A 20,891-nucleotide genomic window follows, 5' to 3' on the forward strand; every position below is an offset into this window, starting at 1 on the left:
ATGGGAGTATTACACTCGGCGAGCATATAGTGCTCTGCGTGTACAGTACAACAATGTGCTGAGGGTTTTGTTGAAGAAGCCTCGGTACTGCAGTGCGTCGGCAATGTTTACGGATGCTCATATAGATGATTTCTATGCGATCATGCGCAAGCGGACCGCGTCCGCAATGCGCAGATTAATGAACAGCTCCAACAACCTCCTCAGCACATTGGCTGTAAAGCTAGACAGTCCCCTCTGGAGACGCTGGGATGGTGCACACGAAGCTGCGAGGGAAGCTTAAATAAATACATTTTTATAGCTTTTATTTTTTTAACTAACATAGTTGTTAAGAATTATTGTAACTGACATTTCATTTTAATTTTGATTTCAATTTCGATTTTGATTTTTAATTTTAGTTTTAATTTTAGTTTAGATTTGTGATTTTAATTTTGAATTTATATTGAATACGTTGATAATTTGTGATAATTTAATATATTGTAATTTTTTTATTTAAATTGAGTGTCATTATTTTTAACCTTTTAATTGATTGAATTTTGATTTTAGTTTCAATTTTAATTTTGTTTTTATTTTAATATTGATTTTTGTTTCTTTATTGATTTTAATTCCAGTTTTGATTGAATTTTAGTATTGAATTAGGTGATGATTTTAATTTTGGGTTTGATTGAATTTTGATTTGGTATAATTTGTTTTGTCACAATTGTTAAAACTAACATAGTTTAGGAAAAAAATGTAACTAGCAAAAATATGGACGTCTGAATTAAATTATTATTATTATTTTAAACACAGGGAAACACCATTTGATGTTTATTAAAAAAAAATGAGTTAGGTTTCTTATCTGTTTATTTCGAAATTTATATAATTCTATACAATAAGTGTATATTAACTTAACACAATTATAATTTTCTGGAATGTAAGGAGTACATAATACTAGAAAAGGTGAGGGGCATTAAATATTATTCACATTTAAATATTGTTGGGAAATGCTATCCAACAATTTACAAACAAACAAAAAATAAGGACTTAATGAGAAAAGTTTGTCACGGTAATATATTTACTGGCACGGATCTTGAGCTTTCAGCAACAAGGGATCGATTTGCGCGTTAATTATTTTCTAGTTCCTTATATTTTTTTTTAAATTTCATAGAAGTAAGAAAATTAATAAAATAGAAGCAGTATTTTGTATTCGAATCGTAATACGTAACGAAACAGGAACGAACGACGATACGGTTGAAAGGAGATATAGTTTTGCCGCGTTAAGCCAGATCAAGATCATAATATGATTGCCTCGCCCCCGTCGCCCCTGTGCCTCACTTTGTTAAAAGAGATCCAAAATTTGTTTCCGTGCAGGTTTAAAGGTCAGGGTTCAAGATCCGTGTCGGTAAATACACAGTTATAATTACACAACATTAAGTGTTATAGCAGCCTTTGAAAAGATATATTACAAAATTTCATCTGTATGATGTTAAGAGGCCTTTTTATTTTGGTTCGTTATGAATTTATGTACAAAATACTTGAAGATTATAAAAGTCATAACATTAATCAACTAGATACACCCAATGACAATGTTAATTAACACAAGTTTACACAATGTGAGATACTTGACAGCTTTTAAACATTGCTGTCTATACACCGCATTTTGATTAATTATCACAGACCTAAAAACCGTCACATTTATTTTTATATTTAGACATGTTTTAAAAAACAATTTTATACTTAATCAACAATAAAACTAAGGAAATGATAGAATCGAAAGTAATAATACTCATTTTCTACGATAGTACAATTATGCATAAACATAAAATAAATAAAGTACAACCAAAGAATTAAATAATAATTGTCATGTTTGCAATTTTCCTTTGGCACAAGAAAGAGAAACGAAAATAGTACGAGAGAGAGAGAAAGAGAAGTAAATACTGAGATCTTAGAAAACTGTATACAGATTTCAAGTCTTCCTACGTTACTAACTAAAATACCATTAATGTGATCGAATTTCTTTTATAATTACTAACTACTCACAGTCTTCATACGTATTGGCGGCACAAATGTCCCTTACGATATTCACGCAACATAGTCTCGTTTAGTGTCACTCACTATCACTCCTTTATACACGTCTCATAACTGCCAGCGGTACTTCGCGGGCGACGCGCGGGTTTACAATGGGTTTTTCTAATTTCTCACACGAGAGCCGTCAGACTTCCCGAGCGAGAGTTTTTGCTTTCCTCCGATTCAATTGTCTTCGACTTATCCTGAAATATTGAAATTATACTTGATAAAAAGTTTACAATTATGTCTATCATTTACAAATAAATTTATTTCGAAACCCGGTCCAGAAGGCGCGCTCGTGCACGTGGCGCCACGCCACCAGCCGCGTGCGCCGCAGCACCTCCACTAAGTGAAGTAGGTGGGTGTGTAGGCAGGAGGGCGGTACCTCGCGGGGCGGGCGGTGCGGCGGCGGCAGCGGCAGCGCCAGGCGCAGCGCGGTCCAGAAGGCGCGCTCGTGCACGTGGCGCCACGCCACCAGCCGCGTGCGCCGCAGCACCTCCACTAAGTGAAGTAGGTGGGTGTGTAGGCAGGAGGGCGGTACCTCGCGGGGCGGGCGGTGCGGCGGCGGCAGCGGCAGCGCCAGGCGCAGCGCGGTCCAGAAGGCGCGCTCGTGCACGTGGCGCCACGCCACCAGCCGCGTGCGCCGCAGCACCTCCACTAAGTGAAGTAGGTGGGTGTGTAGGCAGGAGGGCGGTACCTCGCGGGGCGGGCGGTGCGGCGGCGGCAGCGGCAGCGCCAGGCGCAGCGCGGTCCAGAAGGCGCGCTCGTGCACGTGGCGCCACGCCACCAGCCGCGTGCGCCGCAGCACCTCCACTAAGTGAAGTAGGTGGGTGTGTAGGCAGGAGGGCGGTACCTCGCGGGGCGGGCGGTGCGGCGGCGGCAGCGGCAGCGCCAGGCGCAGCGCGGTCCAGAAGGCGCGCTCGTGCACGTGGCGCCACGCCACCAGCCGCGTGCGCCGCAGCACCTCCACTAAGTGAAGTAGGTGGGTGTGTAGGCAGGAGGGCGGTACCTCGCGGGGCGGGCGGTGCGGCGGCGGCAGCGGCAGCGCCAGGCGCAGCGCGGTCCAGAAGGCGCGCTCGTGCACGTGGCGCCACGCCACCAGCCGCGTGCGCCGCAGCACCTCCACTAAGTGAAGTAGGTGGGTGTGTAGGCAGGAGGGCGGTACCTCGCGGGGCGGGCGGTGCGGCGGCGGCAGCGGCAGCGCCAGGCGCAGCGCGGTCCAGAAGGCGCGCTCGTGCACGTGGCGCCACGCCACCAGCCGCGTGCGCCGCAGCACCTCCACTAAGTGAAGTAGGTGGGTGTGTAGGCAGGAGGGCGGTACCTCGCGGGGCGGGCGGTGCGGCGGCGGCAGCGGCAGCGCCAGGCGCAGCGCGGTCCAGAAGGCGCGCTCGTGCACGTGGCGCCACGCCACCAGCCGCGTGCGCCGCAGCACCTCCACTAAGTGAAGTAGGTGGGTGTGTAGGCAGGAGGGCGGTACCTCGCGGGGCGGGCGGTGCGGCGGCGGCAGCGGCAGCGCCAGGCGCAGCGCGGTCCAGAAGGCGCGCTCGTGCACGTGGCGCCACGCCACCAGCCGCGTGCGCCGCAGCACCTCCACTAAGTGAAGTAGGTGGGTGTGTAGGCAGGAGGGCGGTACCTCGCGGGGCGGGCGGTGCGGCGGCGGCAGCGGCAGCGCCAGGCGCAGCGCGGTCCAGAAGGCGCGCTCGTGCACGTGGCGCCACGCCACCAGCCGCGTGCGCCGCAGCACCTCCACTAAGTGAAGTAGGTGGGTGTGTAGGCAGGAGGGCGGTACCTCGCGGGGCGGGCGGTGCGGCGGCGGCAGCGGCAGCGCCAGGCGCAGCGCGGTCCAGAAGGCGCGCTCGTGCACGTGGCGCCACGCCACCAGCCGCGTGCGCCGCAGCACCTCCACTAAGCTCTCGCCAGACTCCTTCGCCTCGCGCTTCAGCTTCGGCAGATCCTGGCGGTTTCATATCACATTATTTTTCAATCGACTGAAGTCCTGCAGTACCATAAGTTTATAAAACGATTTTTTTTTTGATACAAGTAGGTCGGCAAACATGCGCAAGGCTCACCTGATACCTGATACCTCCAATCCCCCACCCTCCCAGAAGCTCTGGTCACCTTACTCACCACAGGATCACAACACTGCTTGAAAGCAATATTATTTTGCTGTTACCTTTTGTAAGGTCAAAGTACGTCCTCAATCGGACTAAACGATTCATTAACAAAACGAATAGTTTATGAATACATGACATAGTTTTTAAAAACTAGAGAAGAGCGTGCTTAAGTTATGCAATAATCGTGAAGAAGAGCGTATAAATTGCGCGATAGCTGTGCAAATACGATTTTGACTCTCAAACAATATTCGACCGATAACCTTAAAGCTTAAAGAGTCAATCTCACCAATACATGGCGACAGCAATTATTGCATGAAGTCAAACATTACTACGACACAAAGTACACAACACACCTGGAGAAGAACGACAACGGGGGGCACTGGTAACGCTCTCAGCTGCCTCAGAGCGGTGAGCAACTGCTGCGGAGTGTACTGCGCTGGAGACAGCACGGCGACTAGAGACCGGCATCGAGACACTTCCCCTACTAGCTCACTGTACCCTGAGGACGAAAATAGATCTTATATATAAAATTCTAGTGTCACAATGTTGGTTACCATACTCCTCCGAAACGGCTGGACCGATTTTTATGAAATTTTGTGTGCATATCGAGTAGGTCTGAAAATCGGTTAACATCTATTTTTCATACCCCTATTAGTTATTTATAAAGAGGGGAGGGGGATAAAGGAGCTTAATATACATATGGCAAAACAACGTTTGTGGGGTCAGCAAATTTATTTATAAATCACTGCCATTTTACTCACGTGGGTCCCGATTACATTAGAATAATAATAAAATACTTGTATTACTCTTTAAATTACTGCGTTAATTTAGTGCTCTTTAATTATCTACACTGACGACGCGTCGGAGCAACGGTTACAGCATTGGTTTGTGGCTGTTGCGCCGGCGGTTGCGGGTTCGATCCTCGCGCATTATTAAAAAAAAAGTATTTTATTGGTAACTAATAAAGGTACAATTCACAGGTGATATAAATAAATGTATTCACAATTAAAGTGCACCTGTTATCTGAACTGGTAAGATAGCTGTATCTCAGAATAACAGGGTTTTCCCCTCTAGGAATCTACATTTAATCACACAATTAAACGTGAAGTGTAAAACAGATCAAAAAATAATTAAATAAATAAAATAAAAAGTGCGTGTTTGTGTGTATGTGTGTGCGTGTGTGCGTGCGTGTGTGCGTGCGTGTGTGTGTGCATGTGTGCGTGCGTGTGTGTGCGTGTGTGTGCGTGTGTGCGTGCGTAAATAGCAATCCTTACTCATAGTAATATATCCGCCAACCCGCCTTGGAGCAGCGTGGTGGATTAAGCTCTGATCCTTCTCCTACATGGGGAAAGAGGCCTATGCCCAGTAGTGGGATATTACAGGCTGAGCGTAATTATCTACATACCACAGTACCACTCAATCAGTTCAGTTTCAAAGAATATGAAGAGAAATACCTAACCGAACTTGAAATTTTGTCGACCCATACTAATCTATATACCTAAGCATTCACATAATAATTTTTTTTACCCTCATTATACACCGCTGTATCTAATATTACTCATACTATAGAATTACTGAAAAAGTACGTAGAAGATAAGCTATCCTTTGTGACACATTATTTATCTTTATAATTTAAGCAAATCATTATCGTATAAATGTTAATTCAAACACTGATTATTAAGTAATCACAGACGGATAAAATTCCGAGTTATTTATGAGATAGAGTTTCACTTTTCCAGTTTACATATGTATCACGCAAGTCTGAAAAATTGTATGCTGAAAAATAATTCTAAAATCAACAAGCGATGTTTCATTTTTTTTTCTGACAGTGCAGATAATGCGGCTGTTAGCCAGTTCTGTGACCGTTGCGCTAACGGGAAATAATAAATAAATTATTTATTTATAGATTTTGAAGGATTCTCACAGTGGTCGGGCTGGGTAGAGAGCGTGGCTGCGTGGACGCGGTACTTATACTTGAGCGCCAGTGTAGGCAGTAAGGCTCCGCGAACTAATTCGCCGTCTACCGCCGTCCAGCACACCAGGACGTCGAACTCCTTCTCTAGCACTGTGAACACACCGAATTATTATACTCTGACTGTAGTCCGAAACTGATTACGAAAATAAGAAATCATTCATGAGGGGACTAGTTGACGCTTATCAGAGAATTTACTTTAATTTTGATGATGAATTTTGCTTACGAAAGTAAGAGATCATAGACTACAGAAACGGTTTAGTGTAGGGCGGACTTTATTAGTTTGTTCAATCTTATATTAATAATTTAAAGAGGTAAGGGTTGTTCATTTGTTTGTAGGTTGCAAGGATATTCTCTGGAATTTTGAAACTGTTGAAAATTCTTTTATTAATAGAAATCAACAGCATTGAGTGTAGGCTATATTTTTTAAGTACCACGGATATCGTTACATTCGTAAAACAAGTCAGAAAAAAGTGACCTATCTTTAAGCGAGAAAAAAATATGATGGGTAGAATTGATCTGGAAGTTTTAATCATAAGCATGCGAGACCGCAGAAGCTGCAAGTGTACCTCTGGCGCGGTGTGCGGCAATACTAATAGTTAATTTTTTTGTAATTTAATAAAAGTTAATCTCTGGGACCACTAAACAGTAAAAATCAATACCTGAGTTTCATCATCTACATTTTACTTCTGTACTTTAGCAATAATAAAAATGTAATACAAAAAAAAAAAAGAAACATATAATAATTCAGAAAAAGTAGGTACTTCGTCACTAAACGGAAAAAAATTAGATGACCAGAATTGATTAGCTAGTTTTTTTTTTTTTTTTTTTTTTTATAATAAACGTGCAGCAAAGCAGCACAGCAGCAATAGAGCGGCAAGTGCAGCAGCGCAGTACCTCTTGCGCGGTGCGCGGCGGTGGCGGCGCGCGCGCGCGCGTGGCGCGCCGCCAGCAGCAGGCGCGGCGTGCAGCGGCGGTGGCACGCGGCCGCCGACAGCAGCAGCAGCGCGCCCGCCGCGCCGCCCAGCGCCAGCGCGCGCCACGGCACGCCCGCGCCGCCGCACCACGGGGACGCGCCGCCCTCCGCGTGCTCTGTGGGGAGCCGGCCGTGTTAGTCTAAAGACTCTGGAGCCTTACGAGAGATTACAGCTAAATATGCGCTACAGTTCTGTGTTCCTGTGGTGAGTGAGATGGCCAGAGCTCTTTAGTCTACGGTCACCGCTTACCGTCGTGTAGGCCGTACGCTTGTTTGCCGACATGATGGACTAAAAAAAATAAAAGACAGTAAATGATAAATATCAAAATCAGAGAAAATTGTGTTTTTATTAAAGAAAAATTTTGGATTTGTTTGAACAAATATACGGTGTTTATTATATTAGTAAAGGTTTAAAACTAGATTTTACAATAGTAATCATAAAAAGAAATGCAGTGGCTAATAAACTAAACTGTGAAAAACGGTTACTGTTTCGAATTTGTTTTTTTTTTTTTTTGTACTATTACTTAGGTAATAGTACAAAAAAAGTGACATGTTTGGAACTAGTCTTATTAATTAGATTAGAATGTCCTGAAGGTTTGTCTACACAAATTATGGTTTTTAATCACGCGAATTTACTTTTACATCCAATAATTTTTTCATACAATAATAGATTACTTTAATGCCTCCAAAGCACATAATCGAATTTTAGTTATAGTCAATACTAACTTCTTCAATTGCAAAAATATTTTAAAATTTCATTAGAAATTATAAACTCTTATAAACACGAAAATACCAAAAAAAAAGGTTTTTTTTTGTATAAAATGATCAATTTTTTTAATGAAAAAATAATTTTCAAAAACATATTAAATTTTACAAGAAGGTCTACGCCTTGAATGTAGTCTTATTTCAAATTCTGATTAAGCTAAACAAACATTCGGCTTACGTTTATAGTGCACGGTGACGTAGTTCCTGGAGACGACGTCGTTGCTGTGCACGACGCACACGTACGTGCCGTAGTCCTGTGCGGTCACTTGCTTGATGCTGAGGTAGGAGCCTATTATGTCTTCTACGTCCTCCCTGCATACAGTTTTTTAATTCATATCAAGTATAAACAACTCTTTTTAATCTACCTCTTCAATTTTATTAATTAATAAAATCGTTACAAATGTTTTTTTTTTTTTTTGAATGTTTTAAGTGTTGAAAAGTACATTTTCTGTAACCATTAATAATATATTTTATATGAATAAAATCATGTTGCTATTATTACTAATAAAATTAAATTATTAAACGATTTCTACTTACTAAAGTAAATTGATACGATTGATAAATAATCGCGAACAAAAAATATCAAATTTGATTTCCATTCATGTGACCGGACATATAAGTTGTTTTTATATGAATATAGCATTATATTTCAATTTCCTTTCTTATCTATATCTTTTTTTAAAAAACATCCGGTTCAAAACACAATTTAAACATTAAAATAACGAACAAATTGTAATTACTTCAAAATTTCTTTGACGATAAAAATGACTGCATTAGTCTGCACTTCAAGATCTTATTTCATAATGATTTAAAATACTTGAACACTGAACTGATTGTAAATATCGTGTTGCTGGGGAAAGACTTTTTCCCTATTCCTATCCTATAATGCTTTACAACTATGGATTGAACAGGTACGTATATTCCGAAATTTCTACGGAAACATGCAGAATTGTTTCCCTACGGTTTCTCTATTGCTGGATTTTGCCTTAAGGAAAAGAGTTTATAAAAAAACATCGAAAGTTCATTAAGAAGAAGAATTGAACTTTAATTTATAGTGGTTTTCAGTTGCAGATTGGACTTACATTTCTGATTTTCATAGAAACATACAGATTTTTTTCAACTGTCTCTTAGCGAAGACGAGACGAGAATTTAAAAATTATTTTAGAACTTCAATTCACGTGTTCGAGCCTCCTCGTTTATAATTCGTATACGGATGTCACATCGCAATTAGCTATCGCTTACACGATACGCGGAAAATCGAATTCCGTTTACAGTAGGAAATGAACCATGAATTAATTTCTTAATGGATCCAATCGACTTAATTGAGATGACATTATATGTCCATATTTCTGAGATTCGAAGCATTTTCTATGATCTAATATTACAGAGATGAAGTTTAAACAGAGTTATGTTCTGAATATGCTTAGATTATAAGGATTCGATTATATTATATTGGGAGTATGTTTTGAGTTTTTTCCTAGCATACCAAAACGAATACATAAAAGTGTACCAGTTTCTTCGTTAAACGGCAATAACCTTCTGGAAATCGAGACATTGACAGTTTACATAAAGTTGTATTTGAAACCCTGTTTTGAAGTAAGTTTCATAGCTCATATATTTCACGCTAACAGTATAGTAACAAGGCAAAAAAGTAACAATAAGTGAGTGAAACAGTGTTATGTTACAAAACCATTGTTTATCAGGCATAAAAGAATGATATCTAAATTAAAAGCAAATAGAGCGAAATATGTATTTATGCTGAAGTTTAGTCTAGCTCAAACATTTTATCTTGAGTACATTTTGTATATTTGCACACTTTATCATTTACACTTACTTCATGACTAAAATATTGTATATGTATTTAGTATCGTGATATCATTGTACATGTACATGAATTTCTAAACACTTTAAGATACACATAACATTTCTTTGAATTTGCAGTTTAAGAACATAAATATTTTACTATATAACAAAGAGGATATTAAATTTTTTGTTTCTAATTAATAAATTAAAAAACTATACTATATATATATATATATATATATATATATATATAGCTACGTTATCACAGGTATATATAGGCTATATTTTAACGGGAGACAACAGAACAGCCGAAATCGTTTAATGGTGAAGGGCGTTTCTTTCTTGCAGACATTTAAATTCAATTAATGATATTGTTAATGTACAATAATCCACAGTAATCAAATGTCATACCTTGCGGTTTTAATCTCAGTCTGAGTGAGTAAGAGGTCGCCTTCGGTACCATTTGGCCACACCTTCCACCAACGAAGGTCGCTCCTAGCATCCGCTAGATATGATCGACCTGAAATTATCACATTATGATATAATCACACGAGCATAATAAAACTAATAAGCTTAAAGATACACACAAACCAATACAAATTCTAACAATTTCGTACACAGAGTACTTCAATCACATCAAGTGGGAGACGTTTAGTACCTATTGTAAGATAATTGATAATTATTGTACATATTTTATAACAATATTAAACATATAAAAATAGCTTTATTTACACGTTAAAAATAATAATAATTAATGTCTATCCTCTCATTTTAATTGGAAACGTTATAAGTAGCCACCACTAAAAATACAATCGGCTAATTTCTCCGAAAATCGCTGGCAACGTTCGTGAGCGGATGAGTGTCAATTAAAAAGGGTCAGAGATGTGTTATTAATAATTTATTCCGGTAATTTGTGAAAGTGAAAATTTACCAATCAACGCTTCGCAGAACAGTCGAAGTTCGGTCCCTTCCTCCACCCACTGATCCTTCGAAATGAACATCGTTTTCGGCGCATCCGTTGGTTTTTCTGTGAAAACAAAATCGCACGATGAAACGATAACTTCTTGAATAACTGTAAAAGCTATAAAGTTTTTACGATATTTAATTAAATTTAATTTTCTCATTCGAGTGAAAGCTTCGCGCAAACATTACATTCTCTCATTTAGATCTCATTGCCATGTTAAAGAACAATCGAAGCGATACTTTCTAAATGCTTGAATAGTAGATTTCGCAGTATAAGTTAGATAGGTACACCAGTCACCTAAGATGTCTAGTCGAACAGTATGTGTCTCGCTGTGCGTTTCATTGCTGAGGCGACAGGTGTAGTTGCCGGAGTCAGCTCGCGCGGCTCGTCTTGTGTACAAAGTTTGATTTGCCGCTTCAGGGTACAGAATTAAATTGGACACTCCTGCTGACCAAGGGTAGGCTACTCCGTCTTTAAACCTGTAACAACACATTCAATTAGTATTCAATAATTTATATTTTCATTATATCAGACTTGTATTTGGAAGTAGGGGAAGTCAGATAATCACTAATAGATAAATTGTCGATGTTATAAGTTTACAGTCACGGCCACAACATTATTGCTCAAAAATAGTTTTAAGTTTATCAAATAAAACATGTACCTTAAAACAAACATTTAAGAAATAAAGATACTTAGTTATCTTAATAATTAGTTATTGTAAGTTACTATTATAAAAATATTATCAAATAGGTACATTATAGATAGTAATTAGTAGGTCACAAATAACAATAATTCTGAAAAAATCTGTTTCGACATTAAAATGGATATTAAGTAGCAATAACTAAGACGTATGCTAGGCAGTTAGATAAAAGCGGACACGACGACTTGGTTTTTCTCGAGCAATTATAGAATAAAACAGGATCGTGATAAATGTAGTACGTATTTGTGCGCATAAAAACACCTAACTTCACTTATATATTAAATGCACACACATTCATACATATGTGTGGAAAATTAAAGGCAATTAGTAACGTTTTAAATATGATTAAAATAGAGATAATATCGTTGGTTAGCGTAACATGCTTTCAAATATTCCGACGCCTAAAAAAATAATTACGGTGTAATATTATTTATCTAAATATATTGCGAAAATAACGGGAGAATGTCTGAACATTTGAATTAAATTTAATATTTCCAATAATACGTGGAATAAGTGAATAAAAGTGAAAAAACGTGCGTTGAAATTAATTTTGGCATAGTGATAGCTAATATCAACTTGTTTTTTATAAACACGTTTTTTACCCTATGAAGTATAAATTGAATAGACGTACACCACATTATTATTGTACTGCAATGCGCTAATAAATTATAGGTAATCCTTTGATTATAAAAAGAAATTATGTTCAAAGCTTAAGAACGGAATAACCCGCAAATATCTAATCTTTGAAATATAATTCTAATATCACACGTAATCTCGATGAATTGATGTCATGCAATAAAATAAAACATGAATCTGGCTTAATACAATTTATATGCTATTAAATAAGCTTTTAGCTCCGCGTGGCTTTACCTGCGTTTGTGTGTTCTCACTATGAGTTCACACTCGATTTACACATATATTTAATATTTACATATAATTATGTCTCTTGTTCAAATTTTCAATCGTTTTTATAGTTGTAGTTGATGAAACTTAATGTTAATATTTTTTTTTAATATCATTAATTAAATTTAATTGACTAATTTTATTATTATTATATGGGAAAAATTTACTTACATAGGAATTGATTAAATTTTTTTAATACTACTTGTTACGTTAATATACAAATCCATATAATAAACAGTTTACGTAACATACGTAACTCTAAGACTATCCTTTATCATGACTCATTCGAATTGTCCAACTTTTTGCCAACACACGTCGGCTCTGCACGAGAAGGTTGCTAGGCGGCGCGCACGCATTACGAATCGAAATCGTGGGAGCTTTATTACGATAGCATATGTTGATGACATGTGTATGTGTTTCTAATTTTATCGATGTAACTTATCTCGAATCTAAAACGCAAGTGATGAAACCGACACTTGAATATAATTACGCAAGCCATTTTCAATATTCTAACGATAATATAAGCACAGACGGAATTGCGTCTGTTGTGTGCTATATGCGAACAATTTACGTTAACTTAGATATAGATCGTAGAGATAAAGTCGTTTCGGATAAGTGTTTACACTGTTTGCCATTAGAGATGAGATAAAGTCCATTCTTGTAATTTGCGTTTATGACGCAAGCAATGTTCAGTCGCCCTAATAGATTACAATTTAAGAGTCGGTCGCGGTGCACGGTGGTGCGAGTAGTGCCCGGCGGGTAGTCGCGTGGCGCAGCCGGTGGCATAATCCATTTGCAGCTGCCGTTTGTCAGCTTTTCCAAGAAATGAAGATTACATTATTAAACTATCGCAAGCCGAGTAATTGTCATTCTCTAAGGCTTCAAATGTCATTTGAGTGACAGATAATCTCGCCCTCGGCGAGTACCTCTAAGAAACTGCAAAGGTTAAATATTTAGATTCCCATAACTCGGACGCGGTCATCGGTATTATTGTAAATGATGGGCTTTAAATCGCTCAGTGAACGGCGCTAGCACAAACAAAACGTCACTAGGAACTAACGATTCTCGCGAACAGTTAAAATTTGCGGGAGCCGTTTTTGAATCGTTTGAAAGTAAAACAAACATTTTGTTCGATGTTTCATCGCAAGGCCGCGTGGGGATCGTTTCCAAGAATCGGCGTCGGAGCGCGACCTGGTGTATATCCAATAGGTAGATTCACCGGTTACATCGGCTTATTTGCGAAGATACACTCGCGAGTATAACTGTACCGTGAAACATTATCTTGCAGCGTTTTAAAGCTGATGGTACTTTCAAATCGTTCTACATATTTTGTTCTCATTACAAAACAGTAGATAGTTTACAATATGATTCGGAGAAAAAATTCTTAAACGTGTGCTGTGTACGTTTACCACCACTGTCCCTGGGAGAACGTTCATTATATTTTTATATCCTATGACAGTGACTCATGCAACGTGCATATAGAACGTTACAATAGTCAAATAGTACTTTTGATAATAAAAATGTATATTCTGTAAACAATTTTACAGCGAATCGCTACTTAATGAACAAGTTCGTATGAAGTAGGATTTATATTGTAAAGTAAGAGAACTAACTAATCATCATAACTGTGTGTCATTCGCAGACCATTATTTTTCCGCCAGAGCGGAGATTCGAAGAAAAAATATTGAAACGAGTTGCGGTGCACGCACGCGGTTTTGCCAGCGGAAATCCATAACATTGTAACAGAGTAAAGGGGAAAAAGGTAAAAAAACGAATGCAGACGGAGTGCGGTGCACTTTGTAGGCTCCGATCCTCATTTTTTGTATCTCGGTGCAAATGTTCATGACGTCTCCAGTAACTCGAAGGCAATTATTTTGAAATTAGTCTGTCAGTGTGCGTTTTTTCTTTTTTTTTTTAATATTTTGTGGGAAGAATATCGTTTGTGTAATACAGACAATTATTAATACCTCAATAAATATATATGTATATTTTAATTTATGTAGTCGACATAACAAAAAACGTTTTTCTTTATTTCTTATCGTGTCATTTTAGTTTTAGTCATATTTTCTCCGTCAGTTTTAGGTTTATTAGTTGACGTAAATAACAAAGAAATAATTTGATAAAAATTTTAATAAATATATTACGAATAAATACGACAATCATTAATGACATGTTAACGTTTTTCTTCGATGTGTAAAAATACATTAAATATCATCAAGTTAACGGTAGAAGCTTGTTCATAGCTTTTAAGGTCGCCCTGGTCTCTTAGGCCTAATGTCGATATTGTCGTATGCACGTATAGAATATTTACGTCTATTTGCAGATACACTTGTATATGTATAAAACAAGTAGACAAATAACAAACGATTTTGATCAAATTTCATAGAAAATATTCTGATAACTAGAGCTTTTTCTGATAGCTAAAATGCTTTGAGCTTGGGCTCGCTTTATTTGAACCTCACCAGATTTTCTTTTAAAAAACAAAATGAAATAAATAAAAAATCCTTCGATGAGGTCATTGCGTCTCGTCCGGCCATGCATCTTGCGAATATTTCCGAAAGGCGAACCGGTCTTTGACCCGAGTGTCGGGTTGCAGTCAGGATCCAGCCACAAATCATTTGAGCGTCCAAACTCCGCACAATGGACACCACTGTATAATTATATATTAAACAAATATATCATATTTTATAACGTTTATAAGTATAAACACTTTTTATAGTGTACACGTATTACGAATTTCCATGATAGGTGACCTCACAAAAGCTGTTAATATGAATGTCATTAAATCTCAATTACAGGACCATTTACTTTAAACATAAAATGAAAAAGGAACAACTTAATTGTAAATCTCTTTAAATTTATACCTATCTACTTATTCATGAAATTCAATGAGTCCAAAAAGGAAAATTTCAGATTAGTAACTTATTTATAACATAACGTATATTTATATGACTTCGATTTGTTCACACATTAAACTCGTTGTTGTGTGAGTGAACGCAATTAATTTAATCAATTTTTATTTAAAAATCAAACATTATAATTTTAAGAGTTTTAATTAAGACCAATGTTTAATTATATATAGTAAAAAATATTACATGTTAATAAAGACGTAATTATCCATTTTCATTATAAAACTCGTTTAAGATACCGTGTTTAGCTAAAAAAATATAAAGTGACAGAATTCGATATTAACTTCCTGTCATTAAAAATGTTTAAATCAAAAAAGGTCGGTCTTTGACTTGACTATAATTGAAAATTCTAGATTTAAGATTAAAAGGATAAAACTATAAAATAAGTTAATAAAAAATAGGTAAATGTAACACTTTGAAACTAAAAATAAATTCCTAATCTGTAAAAATCGTCTAAGCTTCCGAATTTAAATAATTAAGAGGAAAGGGTACCGAAGAGACTTTTCAAAAATAGGTATTTGAATAAAATGTTTCTGTCGCGCTGCATGCAGCTACCGCGCCCCGCGCCATCTCCGCTCCGTTTCTTCTATGTGTGACTGTCGTGTTGTTAGTGTGCGTGCGCCGGCTATTCAGCTATTAATTGTTGACGATATTTTAGTATTCGCATCTCTCGTTTGTGATTGACTACGAGTACATATAGCGCATAGTGCTATTTTTCTGAATTTGGCTTGTTTTATTGAATTTGTTCTGCATCGTATTGCTGTGACTCGGCTTACTATTATTGAATTTCGTAAACTACTTATTATTATGTTTTATTATTTTGACTTGGATACTCTTTGTGACTTGATACATGTCTATATTTTTGTGAGTAATTATCGAAATACTTAGGTACTTTATTTATGAATTAGGTATGTAATTACATGGTTGAGGTGTGTGTAAGAATGGGTAATGAAATACATACATAATTTTAGTGTATACATGTAGTACATAGTATAAGTGTAAGTATAGTATATATATGTAATGTAGTACATACACAGTATAAAATGTTTGCCTTAGTACCTATATAATTTGTAATGTCTCATGTTTGTCGCAGTTATTAATACATAGGTATAGGTTATATATATTAATTAACATATAATTGCGGCGATATAACAATGGTTAAAAATAATATTATAATTTAAAAAAAAAAACAAGAAAAGCCGCCTGCGTGAAGAACAACTATTAGAAAGTCAATTGAAAAGGCTGGAACAAGATAAAAATTCAATAATTACAAAAAGATAGCTAAATAAATCACACCAATTTCAAACATTATGTATACTGTAGGGTAAGGTGGGGTACAGTGTTACACGGGGTACAATGTTACAATGCATATATCTCCGTCCCTGTCCTTTACTTTTATGATGCTGGTATAGACGTTTGTCAGGCTCCCAAGCAGCCATCTTTAACCGATTCTCATCGCGGCAGTTTGTACCGTATTTAAAAAATAATAAACAAAAAAGGTTTTTATGTGATAAAACGACGAAAAAATAATTTCAAAGTTTTTAATTTCTTTCCGGAGGTATTGTATTTAGGTAAGTGATGGTAATTTTCCTTTATTTAATGTATATTTAGCTAAAAATTACTTGTAAGTAGTTTGTTGTAAACATAACCTAAAATACGCTACGAATTTTTTTATTTGGTTTACCTCTCTGGGGCAGTGTGTTACATGGCACTGTGTGACACTGTAACAATTAACATTTTTATACTATTTCAAGGTATTAAAAGAAAATGGTGCGAAATCGTAAGAGGAAGACGGATTACGGTCTTCATAGTGAAAAAGATATGGCAGAAGCGATTATGATGGTTGAAAGTGGCGTGAGTCTTCCAAAGTGGCGTGAGTCTTCGAAAAGCAGCAAATGCAAAGCATGTCAGACAGATGTCTATAAGTTCCCAAAAGGATATTTTAAAGAAATTTAATATTTGTTAGAACTTTTTCTTTTATTGTTAGTTTTTCTATTACTTTTTTAAATGTTGTAACATTGAGCCCCTGACCCTGTAACAGACTACCCCAGATACGGGGCTAAGTGTTACAATCGACTGATTTAATTAATGTGCAATTTAAATTAAGTAGTTGCTAATAATGTTAATGTTTGAGTTATTTTAATTAAAGAGAGATTGTTAAAGTTTATTTCCTTGCCAAAAATATGCTGATTAATACAATATTTTTGATACTATATTCTAGTTTATTTTTTTTTGTAACACTGTACCCCACCTTACCCTACACTTACAAAAATCATGAAGGCGACTTTTTCAATTATTATTTTATTTATTTTTTTAGTTAGGCAAATTACGTAATCGATTGAATTCTTTTAAAGAGTGGTTGATTAACATGACATAACATAACAATACACTTTATTGTACACCAACAGAAAATAATAATACGTATCAGATTGATTTTTAACCGACTTCCAAAAAAGGAGGAGGTTCTTAATTCGACTGTATTTTTCTTTTTCTTTTTTTTGTATATATGTTACTTCAGAACTTTGACTGGGTGGACCGAGTTCGACTTGTACGCAAAGAAAAAAAAAGGCCGACTTTAATTACATCGACATGTAATACAACAAAGGTAGACGAAAATATAGTCAAGTAAATACGCGTTATTAAAGATTACTCAAAAATTTGTTATCAGATCTCTATGAAATTTAAATATGACTACACGATAAACATCAGCTTTCGATTAAATTAAAAATCATCAAAATCGGTACACCCAGTAAAAAGTTATGCGGTATAATACAACGTAGGTCGACGAAAATAGTCAAGTAAAAACGTATTATTTATATAACTCGAAAAGTTGTTGTTAGATCTCAAATAAACTTAACTGAGACCAAATGACACACACCACCTTTCGATTAAAAAAAAAATTGTTGAAATCGGTCCACTCAGTCAAAAGTTCTGAAGTAACATACATAAAAAATACAGTTAAATTGAGAGCTTCCTCCTTTTTTGGAAGTCGGTTAAAAATAGAAACCGATTTTACACGTCTATAGAATTCCTAAGTCGACAAGCTTGAACAGTGGAAGATTTAGTATAAAGAAAGAGGAGTGAGAGGGAAATTCAAGAAGTAAGCTTTCCTTCGAACGAAGACTGCGTTCATTGGCATCACTAAGAAATTTAAATCGTCGTTTTAGATAAGCAGGTACAACAGGGTTAAAAAGAATAGAGTAAAGTAAGTTGAGAATATACGTATTCCCGCAGTAGGGAATTGGGTGCCACTCAGGGCGTAACTACTGCCGTATCAGCCATATCAATGATACGGGGCCCCCTATTTACAGGGCCCCTAAGATGTGTAAGCAAAAATTAGTAAAATGTTATCCACAATGTCACTTAATCTTGTGCTTCCTGGAAAAAAGAATAAACTGTCATACATACCTATAGAGTTTTCACTTCAGAAATGACTGAAGTCTGAAAAGCAATCCCCTTTTATCCGAGTCAAGCGTGCGCCCAATTGTTGATAACATTCTGTATCGTTTATTTCGGGATTCAGTTAATCATTATGAATAATGAATTAATCTTTTTTATATAAGAATGGGGCACACAAGCAGACGAAGCCATCTGATTTATAACGGCTACCGTCGCCCATGGCCTTTAGAGAAAAGATGTAGACACTAGACGCTTTAAAACCCCCAAATTTTAGCAAGGTCATTCCACACTTTGAACGTACGCGGAAACATTGCGCACGAAGCTCGCACATTGGTTGCAAACCACTGGTGGATACAATTAGCACCACTAGACTTCTTGACATCGAAAGAATGCAGAACACGACAAACGACACTGCTCATAGTGCACATTACGCATCGCGTGCTCGCACCGTGGAATGCTCGGTGGTGCTTTTCCCTCATCGTCAAGAGTTGAATTCGACGCAAAAAGAGTGCAAAGAATTTCGCTTACTTTTTCGCATAATATGCCAGAGAGCCTTCAGGTTCGCACAATGATGGAAGTGTAGACTAAAAAAAGTTACCTTCGACAGCTTTTGTAAGAAACAAAAGGCACGGGTTCCATTTGGAAAGCCCAATAGTCTCTCGCCAATTCTGCTGTGTTTGAACTTTGCCCTAGCGATTTACTACCTGTAAGACCTGGAGGCAGCGTTGAATCTCTTCTTCAGGTTATGCGCCTGTGAATCCCCCTTATAGATGCGGAAGATTCATAGGAATACACTAATAGTATTGGCCTCACAGGCTGAAGCGAACGATCCCCGCATCTATTGCTGCAGGTCAAGGCTAATAACTCTCCAGCTTGGAACTACAAGCTCTTTAAATTAGCTTAAAATCCGAAATTCAAAACATTCATTCCATTAAAGAACTCATGGAATTATTACTGATAAAATTCAATAACCTTGCATCCAGTTTTCCGGAGGTATTAACTTGATGTTTTTCAAAACTAAAACTGGTAAAAAATTACCTAAGGATTTCGATGGAACAGGAACAGCTACAGCAGACTACACTCACTATTGTCTATTCTAGGAGGAAGTAATAACTTATAATCAATAAATATTTATTTTAATTCAATGCAAGCATTTTTTTGTGAGAAATCTTTACCCATCATTTGCCTGTCCCCCCACTAATTTTGATACAGGGCCCCAAGGTTCCCGGGGTTCCAAGGAATGCTACGCCAGTGGTGCCACTTGAGTTTTTTACGCAATTCAGAAATATGATTCTATTTGCGAAGTCCAAATACGAATCGCATAGGTACATAGATTCGACCAAATTTAATAATCTGCTCCTCAGTAATGTCAAGAAAATAAAACTAAGCAATTTTTACCGATGAAAAAAAAACAGAGGAGGTTCTAAAGTCGCCACGTACCTATATTTATTTATGTTTGACCATGCATAGCTTTTTACAGAGTATTCCGAAAGTGATAAAAAAAATATATTGGAAAGAGTAAACCCCGAAGTTGTTTTTCGCCTAGGAGGCGAGGAAGAAGCGCGGCTCGCAGCTTGCTTGGCATAGGCATGGGAAAGAGCAGAGTCCTAATTTTTTAAATTTTCGATATTGTATTTTTTATTAGTATTACGGTAATAATAATCATAATATACTTTTTTGAAATCCTTGTATTGAGCCCTTTAATTTGATACCAAAAACAAACATCACAGTTATTTACCATAATTATCATTGTAATTTGTTAGCGAAACCCTTCGTTAGCCCAGGTTTGCACAGTGTTACAATAAAAACCGCATATACAAATACGGTTTTATTGTAGTTATGAAAAGAGAAATTATTTAATTTTGTTAATACGAATTTTAGAAAATATCGACTAAAAATTACATCACTAATGTATCGATATAATTGTCGACTATGAGGCATCACTTCGCTGGCGTATATACGTATTGCTTTGACCCTTCCCTCCCCCAGACCTATCCCCCAAAAAGCAAGAAAGGGACAACTGCAGCTCAGACCGTTTTAGGTATATAATTTTTGACCAAAACAGTGTTTCGTAGTCGACTGTTTTCTCCTCAAAACATGGCAATTTTTTAAAAAATTTTTTTTTAGAAAATAAAAGAAGACTTCGGCTATGCCCCTATGTTTTCATTTTTTTAAAAATATGCATATATTTTTTTTAATGAGTGTCTAAAAATGTACAAAAAATTATGCAATATTTCGAGTTTTTGAAGTCTCCTAATTCCTATGATAATAAGAATATGAAAAAAATCAAAACATAGGGGCATGGTCATGGCAGCAAAGAGTTCTATGTCACAAAAATATTTG

The 20,891-nt window shown here is 37.1% G+C and overlaps 1 protein-coding gene across 1 annotated transcript in view; it reads right to left on the reverse strand.

Moving 5' to 3' along the window:
• Nucleotides 1–822: 822 nt before the first annotated feature.
• LOC123664506 overlaps nt 823–20,891 on the reverse strand; it is a 48,215-nt gene continuing 28,146 nt past the window's right edge. The window contains exons 3-11 of the mRNA XM_045599045.1: nt 10,935–11,116; nt 10,605–10,700; nt 10,085–10,193; nt 8,038–8,182; nt 7,027–7,210; nt 6,082–6,222; nt 4,511–4,656; nt 3,833–3,997; nt 823–2,234 (exon numbers count right to left, since the gene is read on the reverse strand). Coding sequence (XP_045455001.1) covers nt 2,175–2,234; nt 3,833–3,997; nt 4,511–4,656; nt 6,082–6,222; nt 7,027–7,210; nt 8,038–8,182; nt 10,085–10,193; nt 10,605–10,700; nt 10,935–11,116 — 1,228 coding nt within the window. The 3' untranslated portion in view covers nt 823–2,174. The remainder of the gene's footprint in view (nt 2,235–3,832; nt 3,998–4,510; nt 4,657–6,081; nt 6,223–7,026; nt 7,211–8,037; nt 8,183–10,084; nt 10,194–10,604; nt 10,701–10,934; nt 11,117–20,891) is intronic.

Source organism: Melitaea cinxia, chromosome 2, assembly GCF_905220565.1.
Source record: "Melitaea cinxia chromosome 2, ilMelCinx1.1, whole genome shotgun sequence".
Lineage (NCBI taxonomy): Eukaryota > Metazoa > Arthropoda > Insecta > Lepidoptera > Nymphalidae > Melitaea > Melitaea cinxia.